Here is a 25,056-nt window from a genome sequence, read left to right on the forward strand (position 1 = left end):
TAACCTAACCTGACCTAACCTAACCTAACCTGACCTAACCTAACCTAACCTGACCTAACCTAACCTAACCTGACCTAACCTAACCTAACCTGACCTAACCTAACCTAACCTGACCTAACCTAACCTAACCTGACCTAACCTAACCTAACCTGACCTAACCTGACCTAACCTGACCTAACCTAACCTAACCTAACCTAACCTGACCTAACCTAACCTAACCTGACCTAACCTAACCTGACCTGACCTAACCTGACCTGACCTGACCTAACCTAACCTGACCTGACCTGACCTAACCTGACCTGACCTAACCTAACCTGACCTGACCTGACCTAACCTGACCTGACCTGACCTGACCTGACCTGACCTGACCTGACCTGACCTGACCTGACCTGACCTGACCTAACCTGACCTGACCTGACCTGACCTGACCTGACCTGACCTAACCTGACCTGACCTGACCTGACCTGACCTGACCTGACCTGACCTGACCTGACCTGACCTGACCTGACCTGACCTGACCTGACCTGACCTGACCTGACCTGACCTGACCTGACCTGACCTGACCTGACCTGACCTGACCTGACCTGACCTGACCTGACCTGACCTGACCTGACCTGACCTGACCTGACCTGACCTGACCTGACCTGACCTGACCTGACCTGACCTGACCTGACCTGACCTATCCTGACCTGACCTGACCTGACCTGACCTGACCTATCCTGAACTGACCTGACCTGACCTGACCTGACCTGACCTGACCTGACCTGACCTGACCTGACCTGACCTGACCTGACCTGACCTGACCTAACCTAACCTAACCTAACCTTGTCGCAAGTCTTGAGAAGTTCTTGTCCCAAGTCTTGAGAATTTCATGTCCCAAGTCTTGAGAAGTCCTTGTCCCAAGTCTTGAGAAGTCTTGATAAGTTCTTGTCCCAAGTCTTGAGAAGTCACTCGTCCCAAGTCTTGAGACGTTCTTGTCCCAAGTCTTGAGAAGTTCATGTCCCAAGTCTTGAGAATTCACTCGTCCCAAGTCTTGAGAAGTCACTCGTCCCAAGTCTTCAGAAGTTATTGTCCCAAGTATTGAGAAGTCACTCGTCCCAAGTGGCGTGAAACGCGAAGAAAACTAAGAAAAATCGAAATTTTCGAAAACAATTTGAATTCAGCTAAGATGGGTGAGGCACAGCCCTAAAAAAGCAGACAACACTTGGGACAAGAACTTCTCAAGACTTCATACAAGAACTTCTCAAGACTTGGGACAAGAACTTTTCAGTTTTTCTTAGAATTTTCCGAACTTGTACCAAAAACTAAGTTTTTGGCAAAGTTCGAAGAAATTCTCAGTTCTACCTAGAGTGTATAGAAGGAATTCAGGAATCCTAAATGATAACATTATTCAAAATAAAAAAGTCTTTATTATGCAAAAAAATTCTGTTTGTACATCAGTTTACAAAATATAATTCATTCACTTATTTCATCTTCTTAATCTCGACTGGAAAAAAGTATCATCACCTGAACAAAATCAAAAAACAAACATTAATTTCAATCAAAGCAAATAAAATTAACTGAAAACAAAATAAATATATTCTGCGTAGGACTTCTCAAGACTTGGGACAAGAACTTCTCAAGACTTGGGACAAGAACGTCTCAAGACTTGGGACGAGTGACTTCTCAAGACTTGGGAAAAGAACTTCTCAAGACTTGGGACAAGTGACTTCTCAAGACTTGGGACAAGAACTTCTCAAGACTTGGGACAAGAACTTCTCAAGAATTGGGACAAGAACTTCTCAAGACTTGGGACGAGTGACTTCTCAAGACTTGGGACAAGTGACTTCTCAAGACTTGGGACAAGAACTTCTCAAGACTTGGGACAAGTGACTTCTCAAGACTTGGGACAAGAACTTCTCAAGACTTGGGACAAGAACTTCTCAAGACTTGGGACAAGTGACTTCTCAAGACTTGGGACAAGTGACTTCTCAAGACTTGGGACAAGAACTTCTCAAGACTTGGGACAAGGACTTCTCAAGACTTGGGACAAGTGACTTCTCAAGACTTGGGAGTCTAGTCCTGATAAAGATGGGACAGGTCAAATTTAGAACGAGAAATTTTCAAATTTTTGGAAAAATAAAAAAACGCTACAAACCTTCTGAAATGCGCACAAAACCAAAAATTTTCGGAAAATTCGGAAAAAAATTAAAAGTTGAAAATTTTCAAAAATTCTTAGTTTTGTGGGCTATTTGGACGATTTGCCACGTTTTTCGATTTTTCGAAATTTTTCGAAAAAATTGAAATTTCTCAAAGGGGTACCCCTTTGAGAATTTTCAAATTTTTTCGAAATTTTAAAAAAATTAAAAACGACTGCAAATGGCGCGAAACGCGAATAAAACTAAGAATTTTCGAAAAAATTTGAATTCAGCTAAGACAGGTGAGGCACAGCCCTAAACAAGCAGACAAGACTTGGGACAATAACTTCTCAAGACTTGGGACAAGGACTTCTCAAGACTTGGGACAAGAACTTCTCAAGACTTGGGACAAGTGACTTCTCAAGACTTGGGACAAGAACTTCTCAAGACTTGGGACAAGGACTTCTCAAGACTTGGGACGAGTGACTTCTCAAGACTTGGGACAAGAACTTCTCAAGACTTGGGACAAGGACTTCTCAAGACTTGGGACAAGTGACTTCTCAAGACTTGGGACAAGTGACTTCTCAAGACTTGGGACAAGAACTTCTCAAGACTTGGGACGAGTGACTTCTCAAGACTTGGGACGAGTGACTTCTCAAGACTTGGGACAAGAAATTCTCTACACTTGGGACAAGGACTTCTGAAGACTTGGGACAAGTGACTTCTCAAGACTTGGGAGTCTAGTCCTGATAGGGATGGGACAGGTCAAATTTAGAAGGAAAAATTTTCAATTTTTTCGAAAAATCAAAAAACGTTGCAAATCTTCTGAAATGCGCACAAAACCAAAAATTTTCGGAAAATTCGGAAAAAAATTAAAAGTTGAAAATTTTCAAAAATTCTTAGTTTTGTGCGCTTTTTGGACGATTTGCCACGTTTTTCGATTTTTCGAAAAAATTGAAATTTCTCAAAGGGGTACCCCCTTTGAGAATTTTCAAAAATTTTCGAAATTTTAAAAAAATTAAAAACGACTGCAAATGGCGTGAAACGCGAAGAAAACTAAGAATTTTCGAAAAAAATTGTATTCAGCTAAGACAGGTGAGGCAAAGCCTTAAACAAGCAAAGACTTGGGACAATAACTTCTCAAGACTTGGGACAAGGACTTCTCAAGACTTGGGACAAGAACTTCTCAAGACTTGGGACAAGTGACTTCTCAAGACTTGGGACAAGAACTTCTCAAGACTTGGGACAAGGACTTCTCAAGACTTGGGACGAGTGACTTCTCAAGACTTGGGACAAGAACTTCTCAAGACTTGGGACAAGTGACTTCTCAAGACTTGGGACAAGTGACTTCTCAAGACTTGGGACAAGAACTTCTCAAGACTTGGGACAAGAACTTCTCAAGACTTGGGACGAGTGACTTCTCAAGACTTGGGACGAGTGACTTCTCAAGACTTGGGACAAGTGACTTCTCAAGACTTGGGACAAGAACTTCTCAAGACTTGGGACAAGGACTTCTCAAGACTTGGGAAAAAGTGATTTCTCAAGACTTGGGAGTCTAGTCCTGATAAGGATGGGACAGGTCAAATTTAGAAGGAAAAATTTTCAAATTTTTCGAAAAATCAAAAAACGCTGCAAACCTTCTGAAATGCGCACAAAACCAAAAATTTTCGGAATATTCGGAAAAAAATTAAAAGTTGAAATTTTTCAAAAATTCTTAGTTTTGTGCGCTTTTTGAACGATTTGCTACGTTTTTCGATTTTTTGAAATTTTTCGAAAAAATTGAAATTTCTCAAAGGGGTACCCCTTTGAGAATTTTCAAAAATTTTCGAAATTTTAAAAAAATTAAAAACGACTGCAAATGGCGCGAAACGCGAAGAAAACTAAGAATTTTCGAAAAAATTTGAATTCAGCTAAGACAGGTGAGGCACAGCCCTAAACAAGCAGACAAGACTTGGGACAATAACTTCTCAAGACTTGGGACGAGTGACTTGTCAAGACTTGGGACAAGAACTTCTCAAGACTTGGGACAAGAACTTCTCAAGACTTGGGACAAGAACTTCTCAAGACTTGGGACAAGAACTTCTCAATACTTGGGACAAGAACTTCTCAAGACTTGGGACAAGAACTTCTCAAGACATGGGACGAGTGACTTCTCAAGACTTGGGACAAGTGACTTCTCAAGACTTGGGACAAGAACTTCTCAAGACTTGGGACAAGTGACTTCTCAAGACTTGGGACAAGAACTTCTCAAGACTTGGGACAAGAACTTCTCAAGACTTGGGACAAGTGACTTCTCAAGACTTGGGACAAGTGACTTCTCAAGACTTGGGACAAGAACTTCTCAAGACTTGGGACAAGGACTTCTCAAGACTTGGGACAAGTGACTTCTCAAGACTTGGGAGTCTAGTCCTGATAAGGATGGGACAGGTCAAATTTAGAAGGAAAAATTTTCAAATTTTTCGAAAAATCAAAAAACGCTGCAAACCTTCTGAAATGCGCACAAAACCAAAACTTTTCGGAAAATTCGGAAAAAAATTAAAAGTTGAAAATTTTCAAAAATTCTTAGTTTTGTGCGCTTTTTGGACGATTTGCAACGTTTTTCGATTTTTCGAAATTTTTCGAAAAAATTGAAATTTCTCAATTTGAGAATTTTCAAAAATTTTCGAAATTTTAAAAAAATTAAAAACGACTGCAAATGGCGTGAAACGCGAAGAAAACTAAGAATTTTCGAAAAAAAATTGAATTCAGCTAAGACAGGTGAGGCACAGCCCTAAACAAGCAGACAAGACTTGGGACAATAACTTCTCAAGACTTGGGACGAGTGACTTCTCAAGACTTGGGACGAGTGACTTCTCAAGACTTGGGACGAGTGACTTCTCAAGACTTGGGACAAGGACTTCTCAAGACTTGGGACAAGTGACTTCTCAAGACTTGGGACAAGTGACTTCTCAAGACTTGGGACAAGAACTTCTCAAGACTTGGGACGAGTGACTTCTCAAGACTTGGAACGAGTGACTTCTCAAGACTTGGGACAAGTGACTTCTCAACACTTGGGACAAGAACTTCTCAAGACTTGGGACGAGTGACTTCTCAAGACTTGGGAGTCTAGTCCTGACAGGGATGGGACAGGTCAAAATTAGAATGAAAATTTTTTGAAATTTTTCGAAAAATCAAAAAACGCTGCAAACCTTCTGAAATGCGCACAAAACCAAAAATTTTCGGAAAATTCGGAAAAAAATTAAAAGTTGAAAATTTTCAAAAATTCTTAGTTTTGTGCGCTTTTTGGACGATTTGCCACGTTTTTCGATTTTTCGAAATTTTTCGAAAAAATTGAAATTTCTCAAAGGGGTACCCCTTTGAGAATTTTCAAAAATTTTCGAAATTTTAAAAAAATTAAAAACGACTGCAAATGGCGTGAAACGCGAAGAAAACTAAGAATTTTCGAAAAAAAATTGAATTCAGCTAAGACAGGTGAGGCACAGCCCTAAACAAGCAGACAAGACTTGGGACAAGAACTTCTCAAGACTTGGGACAAGTGACTTCTCAAGACTTGGGACAAGAACTTCTCAAGACTTGGGACGAGTGACTTCTCAAGACTTGGAACGAGTGACTTCTCAAGACTTGGGACAAGAACTTCTCAAGACTTGGGACGAGTGACTTCTCAAGACTTGGGAGTCTAGTCCTGACAGGGATGGGACAGGTCAAACTTAGAAGGAAAATTTTTTGAAATTTTTCGAAAAATCAAAAAACGCTGCAAACCTTCTGAAATGCGCACAAAACCAAAAATTTTCGGAAAATTCGGAAAAAAATTAAAAGTTGAAAATTTTCAAAAATTCTTAGTTTTGTGCGCTTTTTGGACGATTTGCCACGTTTTTCGATTTTTCGAAATTTTTCGAAAAAATTGAAATTTCTCAAAGGGGTACCCCTTTGAGAATTTTCAAAAATTTTCGAAATTTTAAAAAAAATTAAAAACGACTGCAAATGGCGTGTAACGCGAAGAAAACTAAGAATTTTCGAAAAAAATTGAATTCAGCTAAGACAGGTGAGGCACAGCCCTAAACAAGCAGACAAGTCTTGGGACAATAACTTCTCAAGACTTGGGAAGAGTGACTTCTCAAGACTTGGGACAAGTGACTTCTCAAGACTTGGGACAAGAAATTCTCAACACTTGGGACAAGAACTTCTGAAGACTTGGGACAAGTGACTTCTCAAGACTTGGGAGTCTAGTCCTGATAGGGATGGGACAGGTCAAATTTAGAAGGAAAAAATTTCAAATTTTTCGAAAAATCAAAAAACGCTGCAAACCTTCTGAAATGCGCACAAAACCAAAAATTTTCGGAAAATTCGGAAAAAAATTAAAAGTTGAAAATTTTCAAAAATTCTTAGTTTTGTGCGCTTTTTGGACGATTTGCAACGTTTTTCGATTTTTCAAAATTTTTCGAAAAAATTGAAATTTCTCAAAGGGGTACCCCTTTGAGAATTTTCAAAAATTTTCGAAATTTTAAATAAATTAAAAACGACTGCAAATGGCGTGAAACGCGAAGAAAACTAAGAATTTTCGAAAAAAAATTTGAATTCAGCTAAGACAGGTGAGGCACAGCCCTAAACAAGCAGACAAGACTTGGGACAATAACTTCTCAAGACTTGGGACGAGTGACTTCTCAAGACTTGGGACGAGTGACTTCTCAAGACTTGGGACGAGTGACTTCTCAAGACTTGGGACGAGTGACTTCTCAAGACTTGGGACAAGTGACTTCTCAAGACTTGGGACAAGGACTTCTCAAGACTTCGGACAAGTGACTTCTCAAGACTTGGAACAAGAACTTCTCAAGACTTGGGACGAGTGACTTCTCAAGACTTGGGACGAATGACTTCTCAAGACTTGGGACAAGTGACTTCTCAAGACTTGGGACAAGAACTTCTCAAGACTTGGGACAAGGACTTCTCAAGACTTGGGACAACTGACTTCTCAAGACTTGGGTGTCTAGTCCTGATAGGGATCGGACAGGTCAAATTTAGAAGGAAAAATTTTCAAATTTTTCAAAAAATCAAAAAACGCTGCAAACCTTCTGAAATGCGCACAAAACCAAAACTTTTCGGAAAATTCGGAAAAAAATTAAAAGTTGAAAATTTTCAAAAATTCTTAGTTTTGTGCGCTTTTTGGACGATTTGCCACGTTTTTCGATTTTTCGAAATTTTTCGAAAAAATTGAAATTTCTCAAAGGGGTACCCCTTTGAGAATTTTCAAAAATTTTCGAAATTTTAAAAAAATTAAAAGCGACTGCAAATGGCGTGAAACGCGAAGAAAACTAAGAATTTTCGAAAAAAAATTGAATTCAGCTAAGACAGGTGAGGCACAGCCCTAAACAAGCAGACAAGACTTGGGACAAGAACTTCTCAAGACTTGGGACAAGTGACTTCTCAAGACTTGGGACAAGAACTTCTCAAGACTTGGGACGAGTGACTTCTCAAGACTTGGAACGAGTGACTTCTCAAGACTTGGGACAAGAACTTCTCAAGACTTGGGACGAGTGACTTCTCAAGACTTGGGAGTCTAGTCCTGACAGGGATGGGACAGGTCAAACTTAGAAGGAAAATTTTTTGAAATTTTTCGAAAAATCAAAAAACGCTGCAAACCTTCTGAAATGCGCACAAAACCAAAAATTTTCGGAAAATTCGGAAAAAAATTAAAAGTTGAAAATTTTCAAAAATTCTTAGTTTTGTGCGCTTTTTGGACGATTTGCCACGTTTTTCGATTTTTCGAAATTTTTCGAAAAAATTGAAATTTCTCAAAGGGGTACCCCTTTGAGAATTTTCAAAAATTTTCGAAATTTTAAATAAATTAAAAACGACTGCAAATGGCGTGAAACGCGAAGAAAACTAAGAATTTTCGAAAAAAAATTTGAATTCAGCTAAGACAGGTGAGGCACAGCCCTAAACAAGCAGACAAGACTTGGGACAATAACTTCTCAAGACTTGGGACGAGTGACTTCTCAAGACTTGGGACGAGTGACTTCTCAAGACTTGGGACGAGTGACTTCTCAAGACTTGGGACGAGTGACTTCTCAAGACTTGGGACAAGTGACTTCTCAAGACTTGGGACAAGGACTTCTCAAGACTTCGGACAAGTGACTTCTCAAGACTTGGAACAAGAACTTCTCAAGACTTGGGACGAGTGACTTCTCAAGACTTGGGACGAATGACTTCTCAAGACTTGGGACAAGTGACTTCTCAAGACTTGGGACAAGAACTTCTCAAGACTTGGGACAAGGACTTCTCAAGACTTGGGACAACTGACTTCTCAAGACTTGGGTGTCTAGTCCTGATAGGGATCGGACAGGTCAAATTTAGAAGGAAAAATTTTCAAATTTTTCGAAAAATCAAAAAACGCTGCAAACCTTCTGAAATGCGCACAAAACCAAAACTTTTCGGAAAATTCGGAAAAAAATTAAAAGTTGAAAATTTTCAAAAATTCTTAGTTTTGTGCGCTTTTTGGACGATTTGCCACGTTTTTCGATTTTTCGAAATTTTTCGAAAAAATTGAAATTTCTCAAAGGGGTACCCCTTTGAGAATTTTCAAAAATTTTCGAAATTTTAAAAAAATTAAAAACGACTGCAAATGGCGTGAAACGCGAAGAAAACTAAGAATTTTCGAAAAAAATTTGAATTCAGCTAAGACAGGTGAGGCACAGCCCTAAACAAGCAGACAAGACTTGGGACAATAACTTCTCAAGACTTGGGACGAGTGACTTCTCAAGACTTGGGACGAGTGACTTCTCAAGACTTGGGACGAGTGACTTCTCAAGACTTGGGACGAGTGACTTCTCAAGACTTGGGACAAGTGACTTCTCAAGACTTGGGACGAGTGACTTCTCAAGACTTGGGACAAGTGACTTCTCAAGACTTGGGACAAGAACTTCTCAAGACTTGGGACAAGTGACTTCTCAAGACTTGGGACAAATGACTTCTCAAGACTTGGGACAAGAACTTCTCAAGACTTGGGACGAGTGACTTCTCAAGACTTGGAACGAGTGACTTCTCAAGACTTGGGACAAGTGACTTCTCAACACTTGGGACAAGAACTTCTCAAGACTTGGGACGAGTGACTTCTCAAGACTTGGGAGTCTAGTCCTGACAGGGATGGGACAGGTCAAACTTAGAAGGCAAATTTTTTGAAATTTTTCGAAAAATCAAAAAACGCTGCAAACCTTCTGAAATGCGCACAAAACCAAAAATTTTCGGAAAATTCGGAAAAAAATTAAAAGTTGAAAATTTTCAAAAATTCTTAGTTTTGTGCGCTTTTTGGACGATTTGCCACGTTTTTCGATTTTTCGAAATTTTTCGAAAAAATTGAAATTTCTCAAAGGGGTACCCCTTTGAGAATTTTCAAAAATTTTCGAAATTTTAAAAAAATTAAAAACGACTGCAAATGGCGTGAAACGCGAAGAAAACTAAGAATTTTCGAAAAAAAATTGAATTCAGCTAAGACATGTGAGGCACAGCCCTAAACAAGCAGACAAGACTTGGGACAATAACTTCTCAAGACTTGGGACGAGTGACTTCTCAAGACTTGGGACGAGTGACTCCTCAAGACTTGGGACAAGTGACTTCTCAAGACTTGGGACAAGGACTTCTCAAGACTTGGGACAAGTGACTTCTCAAGACTTGGGACAAGTGACTTCTCAAGACTTGGGACAAGAACTTCTCAAGACTTGGGACGAGTGACTTCTCAAGACTTGGGACGAGTGACTTCTCAAGACTTGGGACAAGAAATTCTCTACACTTGGGACAAGGACTTCTGAAGACTTGGGACAAGTGACTTCTCAAGACTTGGGAGTCTAGTCCTGATAGGGATGGGACAGGTCAAATTTAGAAGGAAAAATTTTCAAATTTTTCGAAAAATCAAAAAACGCTGCAAACCTTCTGAAATGCGCACAAAACCAAAAATTTTCGGAAAATTCGGAAAGAAATTAAAAGTTGAAAATTTTCAAAAATTCTTACTTTTGTTCGATTTGTGGACGATTTGCCACGTCATTGCTAAAATAAACCTCTTCCTTGTATTAAAAGTGGTGGTGTCTTGTGTGAATCTCGTACATCATTGTCAAAAGAAACCTCTGCCTTGTATTGAAAGTGGTAGTGTCTTGTGTGAATCACGCACGTCATTGCTAAAAGAAACCCCTGCCTTATCTTGGAAGAGGTAATCTCGTGTGTGAATCTTGTACGTAATTGCCAAAACAAACCTCTGCCTTGTATTAAAAGTGGTAGTGTCTCGGTTGAATCACGCACGTCATTGCTAAAAGAATCCCCTGCCTTGTCTTGGAAGTGGTAGTGTCTGTGTCATGACCTTGACCTAACAGTGACATCAATGTTACAAGAGAGTAATCACTCTGATAACTGATGAAGATGTGAGGGCGAAATAATGTACAACAGTGGTCCCCAACGCGGTGCCCGCGTTGATACGGAAAGAGGTTATACTGAATAATAAAGGCCGTTCAACCATGAACATTATAAAATCAAAGCACAGTTCTCTACGTACCAATGCCCATCTTGACGATTGCGAGCAGCAACATCATCCTACTCTCCCAAATTTGAAAAACTGGCCGCTGAAATGCAATGCCAAACATCACACTAACTTCCCACTTGAGTAATAATAATTGTACTTATAAAAGTACGTATTTTTGATTGCGTGGTTTCTTGTATCAATAAACGTCGTGTTGTTTTGTGTATTATTTGGTGTCCATATCTTATTTGTCCAGAGAAAAGAAAATTTGGCTTTGTTAATTGGTTGGCGCCCGCCACGATCTCATAAACTCTGAAATGTGCCCTTGGGCAAAAAAAGGTTGGGGACCACTGACGTAAGGCAATACATGCCAAACATTACCATCAGTGCGTTTGGTGTAATCACGCACGTCTGCTGATATCGAAGTTTCAACGTTCCTACGTGCGGACATCCGTATATCCCATGTACACATAAGATCGAGATTAAATACATTTCTTTTGTACATTCATGTATGTCTGATGGTACTCATGTTGATATGGGTTGCCATTATCCACACATTGAAGGCAGATTCAGATTTATTTATGACGGATTTTGCTCGACTGTCTTAACTACCACGCACCGTGGGACATAGCCGCAGAGCTCGACCGTCCATGTACGACGCAGTGCGAAGAATGAAACAATAAGAGAAGGGGGGGGAACTCCAAATTAAAATATAAATAAACATCAGCAGCTTACCGTGTCTCGTTTGTGTGCGGTGTGCGGTAGTTGGCTGCCTGAGTCAAAGTCACACGGTGCGTGATATCTGACTGGCTAACTTCTTCGGTGCGTGCTACTTTCCGCGTTGCCTGACAGCACAAGTCCCTCGGCGATACCGACTACATAAGAATAAAATTAAGAATATATATACGCATGTGTATATAAATATGGATATATATTTTTGAGAGAATAAGAAATTTTGGTAGAATCAAAAAAGAGTAAAAACATAATATAATAAGAAATCACATAAAGTACGTTGCCGTGGCTTCTGTGTGTGCGCGCGAGTGCGGTGCATGCTACTTGGTCGGTCGAGTTCCGAGTCAATGTCCGGCGGTGCGTCGTAGTCAGCAGGTCCCGTTCTGAGGCAAAGTCAGACGGCGCGCGGTAGTTTTCTGTTTTGCTTGGCACCACAAACCCCTCGGCGATACCGACTTGGTAAGAATAAAAAATAACAATATATATGCATACATACATTTTTATGTACGTATTTATATATTTTTTTTAAAATAAGTGTTAGTGAAGGCACGACCGGCGATTGCTGATTTACGGGTGGCTGAGAACGCAGTGCCGCGAGCGAGGCAGGCCTCGAAGAGGGGACAGATACAATGGTCGGCCGGTCGCCGGGAACTCTTTCGCGGGAAAGGCCCCATGGGCAGCCCGGCCGAGACCGTGAGAAGCAGAGATTGGGTGCTGCACAGACGGAGTCTCGCATGGACTGGGTGTCATTCAACGTTTCTGGTAGGTATAGAATGGGAAAAATTTCGACATTTTCATAAATTTTCATAATTTTTTTGAAAAAACTAAAATTGCTGGAAATTGTCAAAAAAAAACACAAAACCCAAAAATTTTGAAATTTTTCAAATTTTTTTTAAGTTTACATTTTTCTAATTCTTTAAGCTTTCTGCGTCCTTTCAAAGTAAAGAACTATATTGAGGAGACTTTATGGCCTTACAATTTAATGACATTGCACATTAAACAACAAAGGTCCTAATACAGATCCTTGAAAGATACCAGACAATAAATCAAAAGGAAATGACAAAACTCCAGAATAACGTACTTGCGAATGTCTGCTGGTTAGGTAACTAAGAAATCAATCATATAACCAGCAGACAGTTCATAGTCACCAAGTTTGTGCAAACGTAAGACATGCGAAACAACACTGATAAATGTCAAATCACAATTTATAATAAGATGGTAAAATATAAAATATTTAAAATATCATTTCACGTTCCGCATCGAATGATCGATTTAGAAATTGGAACGTCTCTTACGACATGTTTCGGTTATATTTAACCGTCTTCAGGTATAAATTAGATTGGTAAATTTAAAACTCGAATTACAACCCTTTACAATGTTATGCAGTTTATGGAAGATGTTCTTATCAGAATTACTCTTATATATTAGAACGAAGGTATTGTTTTTTATATGGCGTGGTTCATCTGATGTTCATTATTAGTCTGTAAAGCAATGATTTAAAGAAAACATTAATAAATATGGAGTAATATAGAAAACAAAATGATGGAAGTAAATAAATGATAAAATCAACATAAAATGCATCAGCTTGAGACTGGGAACAAGCTATAGGGGAAAATAAATCCAAAAACGTAACCAGATTAGAAGTGGTGGATTTGGATTTACTAAAACCATGTTGACAAGGGATTCATTTAGAATTAAAATTATAAGAAACATGGTATGTACAATAATTTCAAATATTTTGGAAACATTATTAATTATGGTAGTAGGTCTATAGTTTATAACAGAAATAGTTTTGTCTTCTTTTTTGAAAACTGGAACAATAGCTGCTTGTTTCCACAAAGTGGGAAATTGTTGCTGAGAGAAGCTAAAATTGAAAATAAATTTAAGAATAGTAGCAAGGATTTCAGAACCCTTAATAATAACTTGGTATACCATCTAGTGCAACGCTTTATAGCATTACGAATATGTCTGCGTTTGCGGGTAATATTTTCTTTGCGATATGGGAATGAAATAAAAGTAACGAAATGGATATATGGCTTTTATTTAGCACAACAAATATACAGCCACCTACAGATGCACCCGATGCACCCTAGTCAAACAATATCTATGCCACTGAACTGGTAGCTAGCTAAGAACACAGACAAGCCAAATCAACTCATCCACATGAGAAAGTACCCTGCTTTGGACGCAACCAAACCCAACAAACCTAAGTTACTAAGGACGTATGCTGTTACGGACACAGCCTAGCCCAACAAACCTGAAGCGGATTAGACGAACGAATGAAGACAACTGTGGACGCAGCCTAGCCCAACTAAATAAAGCGTATGCAGTAGTATCCCGTTTCGGACGCAGCCATCTCCCAGTAATCTGTTTCGTACGCGGTTTACGGAAAATAACTCTGCTTCGAGCAAAGCCTTGCCTAACCAACATATGTTCGTAGTGAGGTCGGTGAATGGTGGTGACCTGTCAAGTATGTGTAAGAAGCCTCCTGAGCATAGAGCACAGCCAAACTAAATTATGCCCATAACAGAGCAGATCGCTGCAGAAAAAATCGTGTATATTGAAATTAAACAAAATTTTTGTTTTGAATCGTTTAATTCATTTGCAACTTACATTTATTGAATACAGGGTAGTGGTATGAGAAGTAGGATACATATGGCTTTGAAATTATTTGAATACCTCTTGCAAATGTCAAATCTATACAAGTTTTCCCTTGCGTGGTTGGTTTGTCCAAATTATTCACTAGTTCAAGTTTAAAGAATTTCTGAAGGTACGCACATCAGAGTTCTAAATTTTCGTCACTATTATATTCTAGTTCGAATGTTCGAACGTTTTCACGTCAAAAAGTATGGCCAAACATATCTGGAACTGAGCACATAACCTGCGACGGATGTAGCCTACTCCAACCAATCTATGCAATTGAGCCTGTATCCTGCTTAGAACGCAGCCAACTATCAGAAAATTAAACACGCTAGGATGTAGCTCGCTTGCCTCGCAAAAATTACCGATAGCCTTAACCTGCTTCAGATGCAGCCTTCACCAACATACGACTCCCACGTACTTGATGCAGCCTCGGCTAAAGAACCTATTCACGCTTTGGACGCACACTAAAGTAAACAACCTATGCCAATCAGGTGGTAGCCTGTTTTAGACACAGCATAGCCCAATCACCCAATACACTCGAGAAAGTACCTTGCTGTGGACGTAGCCTAGCCACACCAACCTATGCCTCTAAGAATGTAGCATTTTAGGGAGTTGTCATCAGACCTCACTTTATCATAACTACATATCAACTGTATGATACTACAATTTTAAATTCAGTTTTACTTAATTGCATCTTTCCTTCTGTATCTTTATCAGTTGTATTGTACTATAAATCATCTTGTATCTTCTTAAATAAGTTGCCTGTCTGCTTCCTCGCACAAACAAGAAGCAATGACAATACAAACACATTTACAGATCACTTAATGTTACTGCTACAGTGCGCCGGCCATGCATAAGCAACATAAGGAACCCATCACCAGTAGAAGGAAGAATTAGAACTTTGTTAGTCGGTTAATAGACACACAATATCTTTAAGAGTGATCTGTTAATGTGTATGTAAGCATCATCTGTTGCATTTATGGCTTCCCATCTCATGAACATAATGTACTACTTCAACTTTAATAAGTGTTTGCCAGAAATGTTTTAACGCTTAAAGATTACCATAGTAAAGTGAACAAGTTAAATAAATTTCTTTATTTTTCTTCTATCTAAATTAAACGTTAAGAATTAATTTAATTCAATTTTTCTGTATTTGAAACAATTTATTATATTTCAAAATTTCATGTGCTCTTAAACATTCTTTTCTGTGCTTCCGTGCACTCCAGTTCTTCTTAAATCACTTTCTTTCAATCATTCTTGTGATAGACTTCCTAAGATATCAATTATAGTGAGCAATTAGCCAGCTACGGACGCAGCATAGCAAAGGACACTGCCTAGTACTATCGTAATATCCACGTTACAAATTATCCTCCTCTGGACGAAGCCTGACACAACAAACCTATGCAAGTAAGGCAGTAAGCTGCTATGGACGCGGCCTTCAACACAGTCGATCTCTTCGGACAGAGCCTTGTCAACCCAACCTGTGATTTATTCAGCCACTAGGAATCTATGTACGCAACCCAGACTGACCAATGTTTGCCTGTGGTCTTGTTGCCTTCTACGGCCACAGCTGGGCCAAACTAAGCACGTGAAAAGATTTATTGCTACCGCAGCAACCTAGGATTAATAACAAACCTCTACAGTGGTGGCCTATTTCAGACACAAAGTAGGCAAGCAAACATAAACCTAACTGGTACAGCACTGCACATGCAGCATTACCAAACAAACCCATACAACTGACAAGGCACACGGCTACAGACGCAGCCTAGGCTAAGCAAGATATTCACGTCAACCAGTCGCCTGGCATGGACGAAGCATCGCCCAACAAAACTATACATGTCGACCACTAGCCTGATGGCCAGCTACTGACGCACTCTAACCCAGACTTCTTAAGCCCTGCAGATGCGGGATAGCCGAACGAAAGTGTGTACCTGAGATCGTAGCCAACTACGGACACGGCGCACCCTCAACAATTCATGCAAGTGAGCCAGCATCCTGCTACCTATTCACGCAGAGCACGTACCTTGCTGTTTCTATAACCTACAGAACATGATGTATCACCATTTTCTTTTAGCCTGATTCCAACGCAGCTGCTCCTACTCCTAGTAAATCCAAGCTATCCTCCAAGAGCTGAAAATCTCGAAGACGCAGCATACGCAAACTACACCGTGACCCTTTTCGGGTGGCCTGATTCAAACGAATCCACAATAAAAACATACATATGCTAGTGAACATTTCGGTAGAGGTGGCGTGACATGTGAGAAAGTAGGTGTGCCTCTTCGCAAGCAGAAAAGACTAAAGGCTGATGGATACATGCCTACGCTTCCGACCTCCTTGTCATAGTAGAGTAGTAGTAAACTATGTCTTATGCAGGAAATGTCTGAGAAGTGTTCGCCAAAAAACAAAATTGACAGCACAATCTTCCACGTGCCTCATGGTGGTGGTCCAGGGGGCAAGTAAACAGAGCGAAATGCACAATGCAACCAATTTCCTTCCATCCATATCTCTGCTTCTTAAAATAAATTAAAAAATAAGTCACTCTGCCTCAGTCTCTCCTTGAGGCTGACACTTGCCGTGGTGAGCCTCGTGGTCAACCAAACTCAAATACTTTACCTACTCAGAGTGTGTCATACTCTACATTTAATGGGGCTACACGCAATCTGCCTACATCTTTGACCGTTCTAAACAGCCAACAGAGGGCACATGTCAATGTCTGATTTCAAATCAGAATGAAATTTCAAAATTCCTTTGCGTTCGTCGGACTCCGTTAGAGACAATAATAACTCTACGTGATCGAAAAAATCAACTACCTTTGCACGTTGCACCAAGTACTGCACCATACGCCATTCAAAGTAAGCTAATGAACGATACCGCAACACACGCACAAAGAGCCCTTCGCTTCGAGTCCCCTCCAGAACACGCCGCGTCCACTGGTACGTGTCCGATGCACTGGCGTACATGAAACACAAACACAGAATATAAGTCAAACATACCAACCACCGATCGCCAATGCTCAGAAATGACATCGATAAAATGGAAAGAAAACAAACCTTTTAACAGTATCGGCCTTTCTGAAGTTAAAATGGGGAGGTTCTTGGTGTCATTACATCCACCGGCAATCCCATTTTATGTAAACTGGATGTAAATGAACAATGATAAGGAGATATAAATACAATATCAATTTCAAAAGAATCAAACATGAGCAAACATTTACAAAGTTCAAAACCACGACAACGAAGACTCAAACGATATCTCAACCTCTCACAAGAAATAAATAAAACACTCTCTCAAAAAAGAGAAACTCGGCCTCAGTCTCTCACCGAGAGATAGGGCAGCTATCTTACCTATCCTAGAAAGCCCCTTTCTTGACCAAATTAAAATACCAATGCCAAACACATAAAATGAAGGCAGAGCTACCTCCAATGGAAAACATGGTAGAATACTATTATTATTATTATTCAGTGTTCTGTCTTACAACAGGTCCATTGCTTTGCCCAAAAAGAACTCTCCAGTTTTCCCTATTCTCAGCTTCTCATTTTAATTCCTGGAACTTCATCTTCTTTCCTTGTTTCAGATCGTCGGTTAGCTGTATCAGTCTTCTTCCCAGTCCTCGCTTTCCTTCAACCTGACCTTCGATGATGCCACTCAGTAACCCATTCCTTCTCGTAATGTCCGAGCCAGTTAGCTTTCCTTCGTGTAATCGCCTGCAGAATGTTTCTTTGCTCGTCAACTCTCCTCAATACTTCTTCGTTGGTAACTCGATCCGTCCACCTGATCTTCTCTATTCTTCTCCAACACCACATTTCAAAACTCTCCAGGTATTTCTGTTCCTTCATCCTGAGTGTCCAGGTCTCTGCTCCATACGTAACACTTCACTAGTTTCTTCTTCATCTCCAATCCCAACTTGTTAGTGAGAAGTATCCTCTTCTTGACGGAAAACTGCCTTGGCCATGGCTATCCTTGCTTTTACTTCCTTGGTGCATAGGGCGTCCGTCGTGATTATGCTTCCCAAGTACTTGAAATTCTCCACATTCTCCAGCCGTTGGTTTCCAACTACAACGTTCAATGGTTCTGCTCTCGATGCCATCCTCATTACCTTTGATTTTTCAATGTTGATTTCCATTCCATACTCTCTACCTGTTACCACTAACTTGTCCATCATGTTCTGTAATTCCTCCTCTTCCTTCGCCAATACTACCAAGTCGTCTGCATACTTTACAGTCATTATCATCTTCCTCCAATTTTGAAGTCTCCACAGCTTCCTTGGCAAGCCATTCCCCGTACAGGTTAAAAATAAGTGGTGATACGCAGCATCCCTGTCTTACACCTCTACCTATCTCAACGCTGTTGGTGTCTCCTGAGTCCAGTCTCACGTTGACTTTCTGCTGCATGTACAGGTTTTCGATTAGTCTTCTATCTCTCCAATCAATTCCAATTCTCTGTAGGATCCTCATTAATTTCTTCCATTTTACTCGATCGAAAGCCTTCTTCCTGTCGATGAAGCAGGCACATACTTCTTCCTTGACATCGAGAACTCTCTCTGAAATTATTCTCATAACTCCGATGGCATCTCTGGTTCCTCTTCCTCTCCTGAATCCAAATTGGTCGTCTCCCATCACTCTTCTTTTCTAGTCTTTTAGTCAGTATGGTAGAATACTAACATCAAATAATTAAAGAAATACATGTCTTTGACGGCCCCTACACCTCATGTAAAGCAAATAAATTCACATTCCATTTTGAGAAGACATTTTTTGTCATGGGTCTATTTTAGGTTAAGACAGTGAAGCAACCTTATATTATTAGGTCTGCCAGTACTCCACACCACACCCTAATACTGTCCTTCAAACTGTGAAACTTGTTCCAATGCAGATATCAAAACATCTTGTAAACATAAACAAGATCTTTACCTAAATTGACAGGTATTTCTACTTACAGACCAGTTTCATTACCAACGGCATTCTCTAAAAAATTTTCAAAAAGACATGCAACAACGTGCTATTGAATTTTACACACAAAATCTTAAGTGAACTAAATAATGAAGAGCATGTTGGTGGAATATTTCGCTATCTTGCCAAAGAATTTGATTGTGTGAATCATGAATTAGCACATCTGATAATCATATTTCTCGTATACTTACACAATGCATGTCAAGTTGACACAGAGATAAATCTCTCGCAGACATGAGGTCCTTCGTGATAACAGCCGATTGATTTCCTGTCGTCATATCAGTGAGCCACCATAGTGTTTCTGCACATACTCCACTCTTTTCCTGGCAAGCAGTAGTCATGTCAGGTGACGCATCCTTCAACCTCAGTAAAGTCCCATGGATCAATCAAGCTTCTTCTCTGCAGCTATTACCAGAAAAAAAAATGCAATCACATTCAACACATCACCTAATTTAAAGGTTTCATAACCGATCCCCTTGCTCAAAATTAACCAAAAGCACAGAAAATATCCCAGCAGCTCCGGTCACTGTGCACAATACTCACACGTCAACAAAACTAAATTCCTTACCTTGGCAATTACTCACTTATTAATTAGTAAACACATCACATTAAAGGCTCCACAGCACTACACACATCACACATGTAACAAAACCACTCATTAACAAAACCTTATCACAAATAGTCACCACCCTCGTCTACAAGCTATACCTAACCTCCAATTTTGATGTCCTATGAACAATATATTCACTAGAGAATCATGAATGCCTCTAGCATACCACAGATACTGCAATTATGCCAATCTCTCACCGCACATAGGTCTTTCAACATATCAAATCTCACATTTAAGTTCACAACATCTGAAGTACCTAATAAAATTGGACAGACTCATCTCTCTCACACGACAACCACATCAAATACATTCTAATGCTCATGTACTCACACAACGAATGCCTCGTTCAGACTGATATCAGTTTCTTGCGGATACGATGTTCCTTCTTTGTCCCAGCAGGTTTAATCTTCTGACATCAAGTCGGTCCGCCAACTGTTGCCGCACGTACTTCAATGCTTGTCTGGCTGGCAGTACGCAGGTCACGTGACAAACAGCATGGTGCTCAGTAGAATCTGAAGGATCATTCTGTTTCTCGTAATCTGCTACTCCCAGAAAGAGAAAATACAGTCACATTCAAGAAATCAAGACATCACACTCTTCTAAGAGCACACAGTTTTACTTCACCAAGCAGTTAACACTCCTACCTTAGCCAATGAACAAGCACCTTCCATTTTCAGAAGACAAATTCTGTCAAGTTCATTACAAACCCATTCACAAGATAACTTTAAATACGGGTCACGACAGTGTCACAACCAGCGACCTGACAAATTCTGAACTCCCTCACTCACAGATTCATACTGGAGCCTTTCTTTCCTCCCCCCCCAGCAAATTTAAAACATTCGCCAAGTGGGCCATTATTCCACACGTCATAATACTGCAACTACAAACTCTACAACTCACACACATCACGTCAGTCCCACGCAACTTCTGTTGCCACTGATTCAGTGGATATTTAACGAACAGTTCGCTTGCCGTCTGTTTGGAGCCGAGGATGTTGATCGCTGTCTCCAAGATACACGGCTCCCTCTCCTCGTGCCCCATTATGACAGCAAGGGAGTCTACAAACACCAGTCGGTCCATGCCCCTCAGGTTCGCCTGTTTTGATGTCATGGAGAAAGGACCTAAATGAAAGATTAAGAAATGGCAAGCCACTACAACACAGCCAACATCTGTAGCACTTCTACTACTAAGGTGAATTCAACCGACAAGGGGCAAGAGGTAGCCGTAGCAATTACATTTTTTTTCCATATCACCATCAGTAATGCCACTTTATCATACCTTCTGGAAGCAAAGGTGGAAACTTCACCATCAGTAATATAAATTGTTTCAATGTTGAACAATCTAAATTTATAAAACTGAACTCACCAGCTACCTGAGATATCGCCACCATTGTGTAGTGACAAACAAGGAACACACCGTCGTAACTCTTTCATGGCTGCAGCAACAAACACTCCTACCAACATACACAACAGGCCTTACTGGCTTTTCCAGATATGAAGCAGACGCTTTCAACAAGTTCACATACTAAATGTGGTTTTAAGAGAGATTTCAGGTTCTCACAGTGGTCTTTGGGTTCTAACACCACTTGGACTTACAGAAAACCAACACCGATTATGGTTTTCAAACATTTAATGGTTCGCTATATCAGCTGAAGTTATCCTTGTGACTAAGCGCCATGCCATGAGGCAGTGGGAGCATGGAGGTACACTCCATGCATTCTCAATTATAGAACAATGTGGAGGTCAGCCTCAAAATGTGGTTCCTTAAACTGGCAAAGAAAAATCACGTTCTTCATTGTTTCTTTGTAGTCTCAATAGAAGAAATAGACAAGTTCTTTATTTCATTAAAACCATTTACTACTTTTCAGGAAAAAAGGTCTTCTTCTTTCAATAATGGCATTGCAATTCAGAAAATAAGTTCATTAAACAATTTACTCAAATGGATGAACTTGCCTGTGACTGCCATCTGGTGAGTGGCTCTGGCTTGCTTGTCCTGCAATCTGCACGCAATCCCATGGACTGCGGAGATCTCCACATGTGGATCATCAGAACTGCAACGGCGAATCACAATGAGTACAGATAATTACACTCACATCCTAATGTTCAGTGTACAAAATGTTGGTCACAACAGTGGCCAATGCAGTAGCTGCTTCCTAAATCAGCAACTGATGTAAAAGGGGCAGAGAAAATGGGAAATCTGGGTTTATGATATGAGAAAGAAATACATTACGTGCAGATGCCTCCTGGTACTGGCAGGATACTAAACACAAACTAATTGTGATACAGCCTCTAACAGGCTCACTGTACCAGTAAATAATGAGTTCTGGGTGCTCAGAGAAAGATCTATACCAGTGCCTCATAGACTGCCATGGGACTCGCTTACAATTCTGCGTTGAAAAGCCAGTGATTAACAATCTGTTATGTCATGTTAGTACCATCAGGCTGGAAAAACATCTTTTATTTTGTACACTTTTTTAATATCAAGAATGAGGTTAGTTTTACAATATTCTTCTGCCTCCAACTGCTCTTATATACCTTGGACAGGAGAAAAGCTGCTGCACTGTATTCTCATCTTCATTAAAATTCAGGGATGCCACCAAGAAACAGCAAATTATTTCCCAGCACTAACGACGGTAACGGATCCGTCGTGCTTGACTTCAGAGCAATACATGCTGTCTCCACGACCTGGAAAACACAAGCAACAGTTTCAAGTTATAACGAGTGACAACGCAGGCCACATTCACTGGTAAGGGAAGTCAAATGTTTTAGTTACAGTAACTTTCAAGTACTGCACTTACTGTAATACTCTAAACACCTTTTCTCCACATCAGGGCGCATGTCATATTTATTTCCAGAACCTTTGGGTTTCATGGACACCAACATATCATTGACTAGACTTTTATTTTGTAAGTGGAGTTTGACAAATCTCAACAATAAAATAAAAATTAATTACAAGTATATAATTTTTCTATAGTCTATGCTAACCATAATAAACGTCAAAAAGGAACGTATTATACGCGTATCAAGTCATTTAATGATCTTCCACCAACAATTAAAACTCTAAATGATTTAAAGGTGTTCAAGCCTGCATTTAAATTATTTTTCATACTTGAATTGCAGAATCTGAAGGTTATGTACATTCACGTGTGAAACACATCCTTGTAATTGTGTCAAAAGTACTGAAGTTTATATGTATTGTATGAAATGATTTGTTCTCCATCCTTTGGTTTAGTCCTAAGAAGGATCTATGGAATGTAAATAAACTCTACTCTCTAACATACCTGAACAATGCAATTCCTTATCCAAGTCACAAACACTACAGGTGCTTCGTTCTGTCTGGTTCTTCACATCTCCAACTCCAAAAAAGCTGCTTCCCCATCACGCACACAACTGATCTTCTGAAACGCTGATATTCAGACAAATTAGTCCTCCATGTCTTCGTTGATACCAGTAAACACACACTACAGCTACAGTTCACATGAAAGTTGCTACTCAGTACATCCCCTGATCTCAAACTACTCTTTGAGACAGACTAGGCACTCCCACTAAATCTATAACCGTACACCTCCTCGGAAAGCAAGGTAATCGCACGAGGGCCTGAGGTCTTCCTTGTGGCATTGTGAGGCATGCTACGAACACCCCATACTTGGTCACTAGGAATCAAAAGTGGGCAACGGCTATAGTATCCCACATGCTTGCAGGCACTCCTACCTGAAACAATACCAAATACCAAAATAAATATCCGCATTGTGACACCAGTCGTAACTGCTACTACGAATGCACTCTACACCTCATCAATAATCAACTGGCCAACTAAACCAACCCTCCATGCAACCAAAATATTTCACACATTACGTCCTTCACACAAGGGAAAGATGACACACATCAATTCAAATTAACTTCCACGCCCTGGCAATATATATGAGAGTAAATCTGCACTGGACTCAGAATGCATCCTAGCAACCAAAGAAATACAGAGGGGCAGAACGCCCACGCCATTTTATCATAGGCAGGGACGGCAACGTCTGAAAAACAGCGAACTCATCCGACCTCCTTGTCATAGCAGAGTAGTAGTAAACTACGTCTTACGCAGGAAAAGTCTGAGAACTGTTGGACAAAAAACAATCTTCCACGTGCCAAATTCCTGTTGCGATAAGAAGTGAGCCTGCCAAGTGTACTGAACATACTCCACTGATTTCCTGGCAAGCAGTAGGCTGGTCAGGTGACAGACAGCTTTTCCCCGAGTAAAATCCCAAGGATCAATTAAGCTTCTTCTCTCAGCTATTCCCAGAAAGACAAAATGCATTCACTTTTAACTAACACAAATGCAAAAATAAACAGCATTCTGATGACGCAGTTGATTGAACATGTACTTTTGTTCTTGGGGAGGGGGGCACACCACACACACTTCTGAGTATATAAATGTCACTTATCAATGCCGTAAACGCCTCATGGCGTTTATTTATTTGATTCCTCGGGAATCATCGACACATAACCTCAACCGTTAAACGAGAACACCCCCATCATTCCGTAACCTGATGACAGCCCACCTAGATCGCTGTTCGCACACATAAACTTACAGCACCTCCAAGACTCCGAAGACTAGATTCACGCTTACCAACACACACTCACTCTCTCTCACTCTCTCACTCACTCTCTCTCACTCTCTCTCTCTCACTCTCTCTCTCACTCTCTCTCTCTCTCTCTCTCTCTCTCTCTCTCTGCGCGAACTTGACCACAGCGAATTCTAGTAGCGAACCCCAGTAAACTACGTATTGAGCGGGAAACAGAAGGGCAGCCGAATGGCAGTTCGAGACCCCGCGGATTCTTACAGTAGTATTAAGTTCTAAATATAAAACGAGGGCAGGACTGAACCGATTTCTGATTTCTGCCCTCTAAAAAAATAATTGAGGGTTAACGGACGGGTGGGTGGGGAGCCGAAGATGAGAGAATGAGGGGGTTATGCAAAAATATATTTATGAGGGAGCAGCCAAAGGTGGTCCAAACAGACATCATATCAATCAACAATCTTTAACCAAAATGTGTTCAAAGCACTTGAGTCGAAAGAAAAAATCCAGCCAAATAAATCAACAAACAAATCTGTCATCTACTGGGCATGAGATTTTTGCAAGCAAATCCAAATTCATAACAAACACCACACGCCAAACTTACAAGTTTTAAAACCTTTATCCTTGCTTAACACACCACAAGCACAGAAAATACCCCGGCAGGTCACAGCACTACATAACAAAAACCAAAATCACTTCACAAATAGTCTCCACCCACGCCTACAAACGATACCTATACCAACTGGAAACAGCAATAATGTCAATCCCAAACTGCATTTACTTCTGTCAACATATCATCTCACACTTACAATCACAACATTTAAAGTACATCCTATAGGTCAGGTAATTACACACTTCATTCATTGTCCCATCAGGTTTCCTGTTCAGATATCAAGTCAGTCTGCGAACACACTCAACAGCTTACATGACAAGCATGCAGG

At 40.2% G+C, this 25,056-nt stretch overlaps 1 protein-coding gene across 10 annotated transcripts; it reads right to left on the reverse strand.

Moving 5' to 3' along the window:
- Window positions 1-1,386: 1,386 nt before the first annotated feature.
- LOC147874569 (transcription-associated protein 1-like) lies at window positions 1,387-24,151 on the reverse strand. Of its 10 annotated transcripts, XM_087343852.1 has the most exons (12): window positions 24,098-24,115; window positions 22,829-23,258; window positions 22,083-22,232; window positions 21,501-21,598; window positions 20,914-21,001; window positions 20,449-20,669; window positions 19,879-20,090; window positions 19,130-19,343; window positions 17,043-17,127; window positions 16,803-16,941; window positions 11,353-11,492; window positions 1,387-1,506 (listed from the first exon to the last, which is right to left on the reverse strand). In XM_087343852.1, exons 10-12 carry the CDS (start codon window positions 16,830-16,832, stop codon window positions 1,503-1,505), a joined length of 174 nt encoding a protein of 57 aa, XP_087199978.1. In that variant the 5' UTR covers window positions 16,833-16,941; window positions 17,043-17,127; window positions 19,130-19,343; window positions 19,879-20,090; window positions 20,449-20,669; window positions 20,914-21,001; window positions 21,501-21,598; window positions 22,083-22,232; window positions 22,829-23,258; window positions 24,098-24,115; the 3' UTR covers window positions 1,387-1,502. The 10 variants fall into 10 exon arrangements, with proteins under 10 accessions (XP_087199978.1, XP_087199976.1, XP_087199977.1 ...); XM_087343850.1 differs by lacking the exon at window positions 17,043-17,127 and having other exon boundaries at window positions 19,879-20,087; XM_087343851.1 differs by lacking the exon at window positions 17,043-17,127 and having other exon boundaries at window positions 24,098-24,114.
- Window positions 24,152-25,056: the final 905 nt, after the last annotated feature.

This window comes from Zootermopsis nevadensis, unplaced genomic scaffold (genome assembly GCF_977971745.1).
Source record: "Zootermopsis nevadensis isolate Lab colony 2312 unplaced genomic scaffold, Znev_1.0 Znev_ptg000007l, whole genome shotgun sequence".
Lineage (NCBI taxonomy): Eukaryota > Metazoa > Arthropoda > Insecta > Blattodea > Termopsidae > Zootermopsis > Zootermopsis nevadensis.

Coding starts and splice junctions, on each gene's coding strand:
- LOC147874569 (XM_087343843.1), bottom strand. CDS start 22,125: ATGAAGATGAGAATACAGTGCAGCAGCTTTTCTCCTGTCCAAG. Junction 20,644..21,500: donor TCACCAGATGGCAGTCACAG/GCAAGTTCATCC, acceptor ACATCAAAACAG/GCGAACCTGAGGGGCATGGA. Junction 20,091..20,448: donor GTGGGACTGACGTGATGTGT/GTGAGTTGTAGA, acceptor TTCTGGGAGTAG/CAGATTACGAGAAACAGAAT.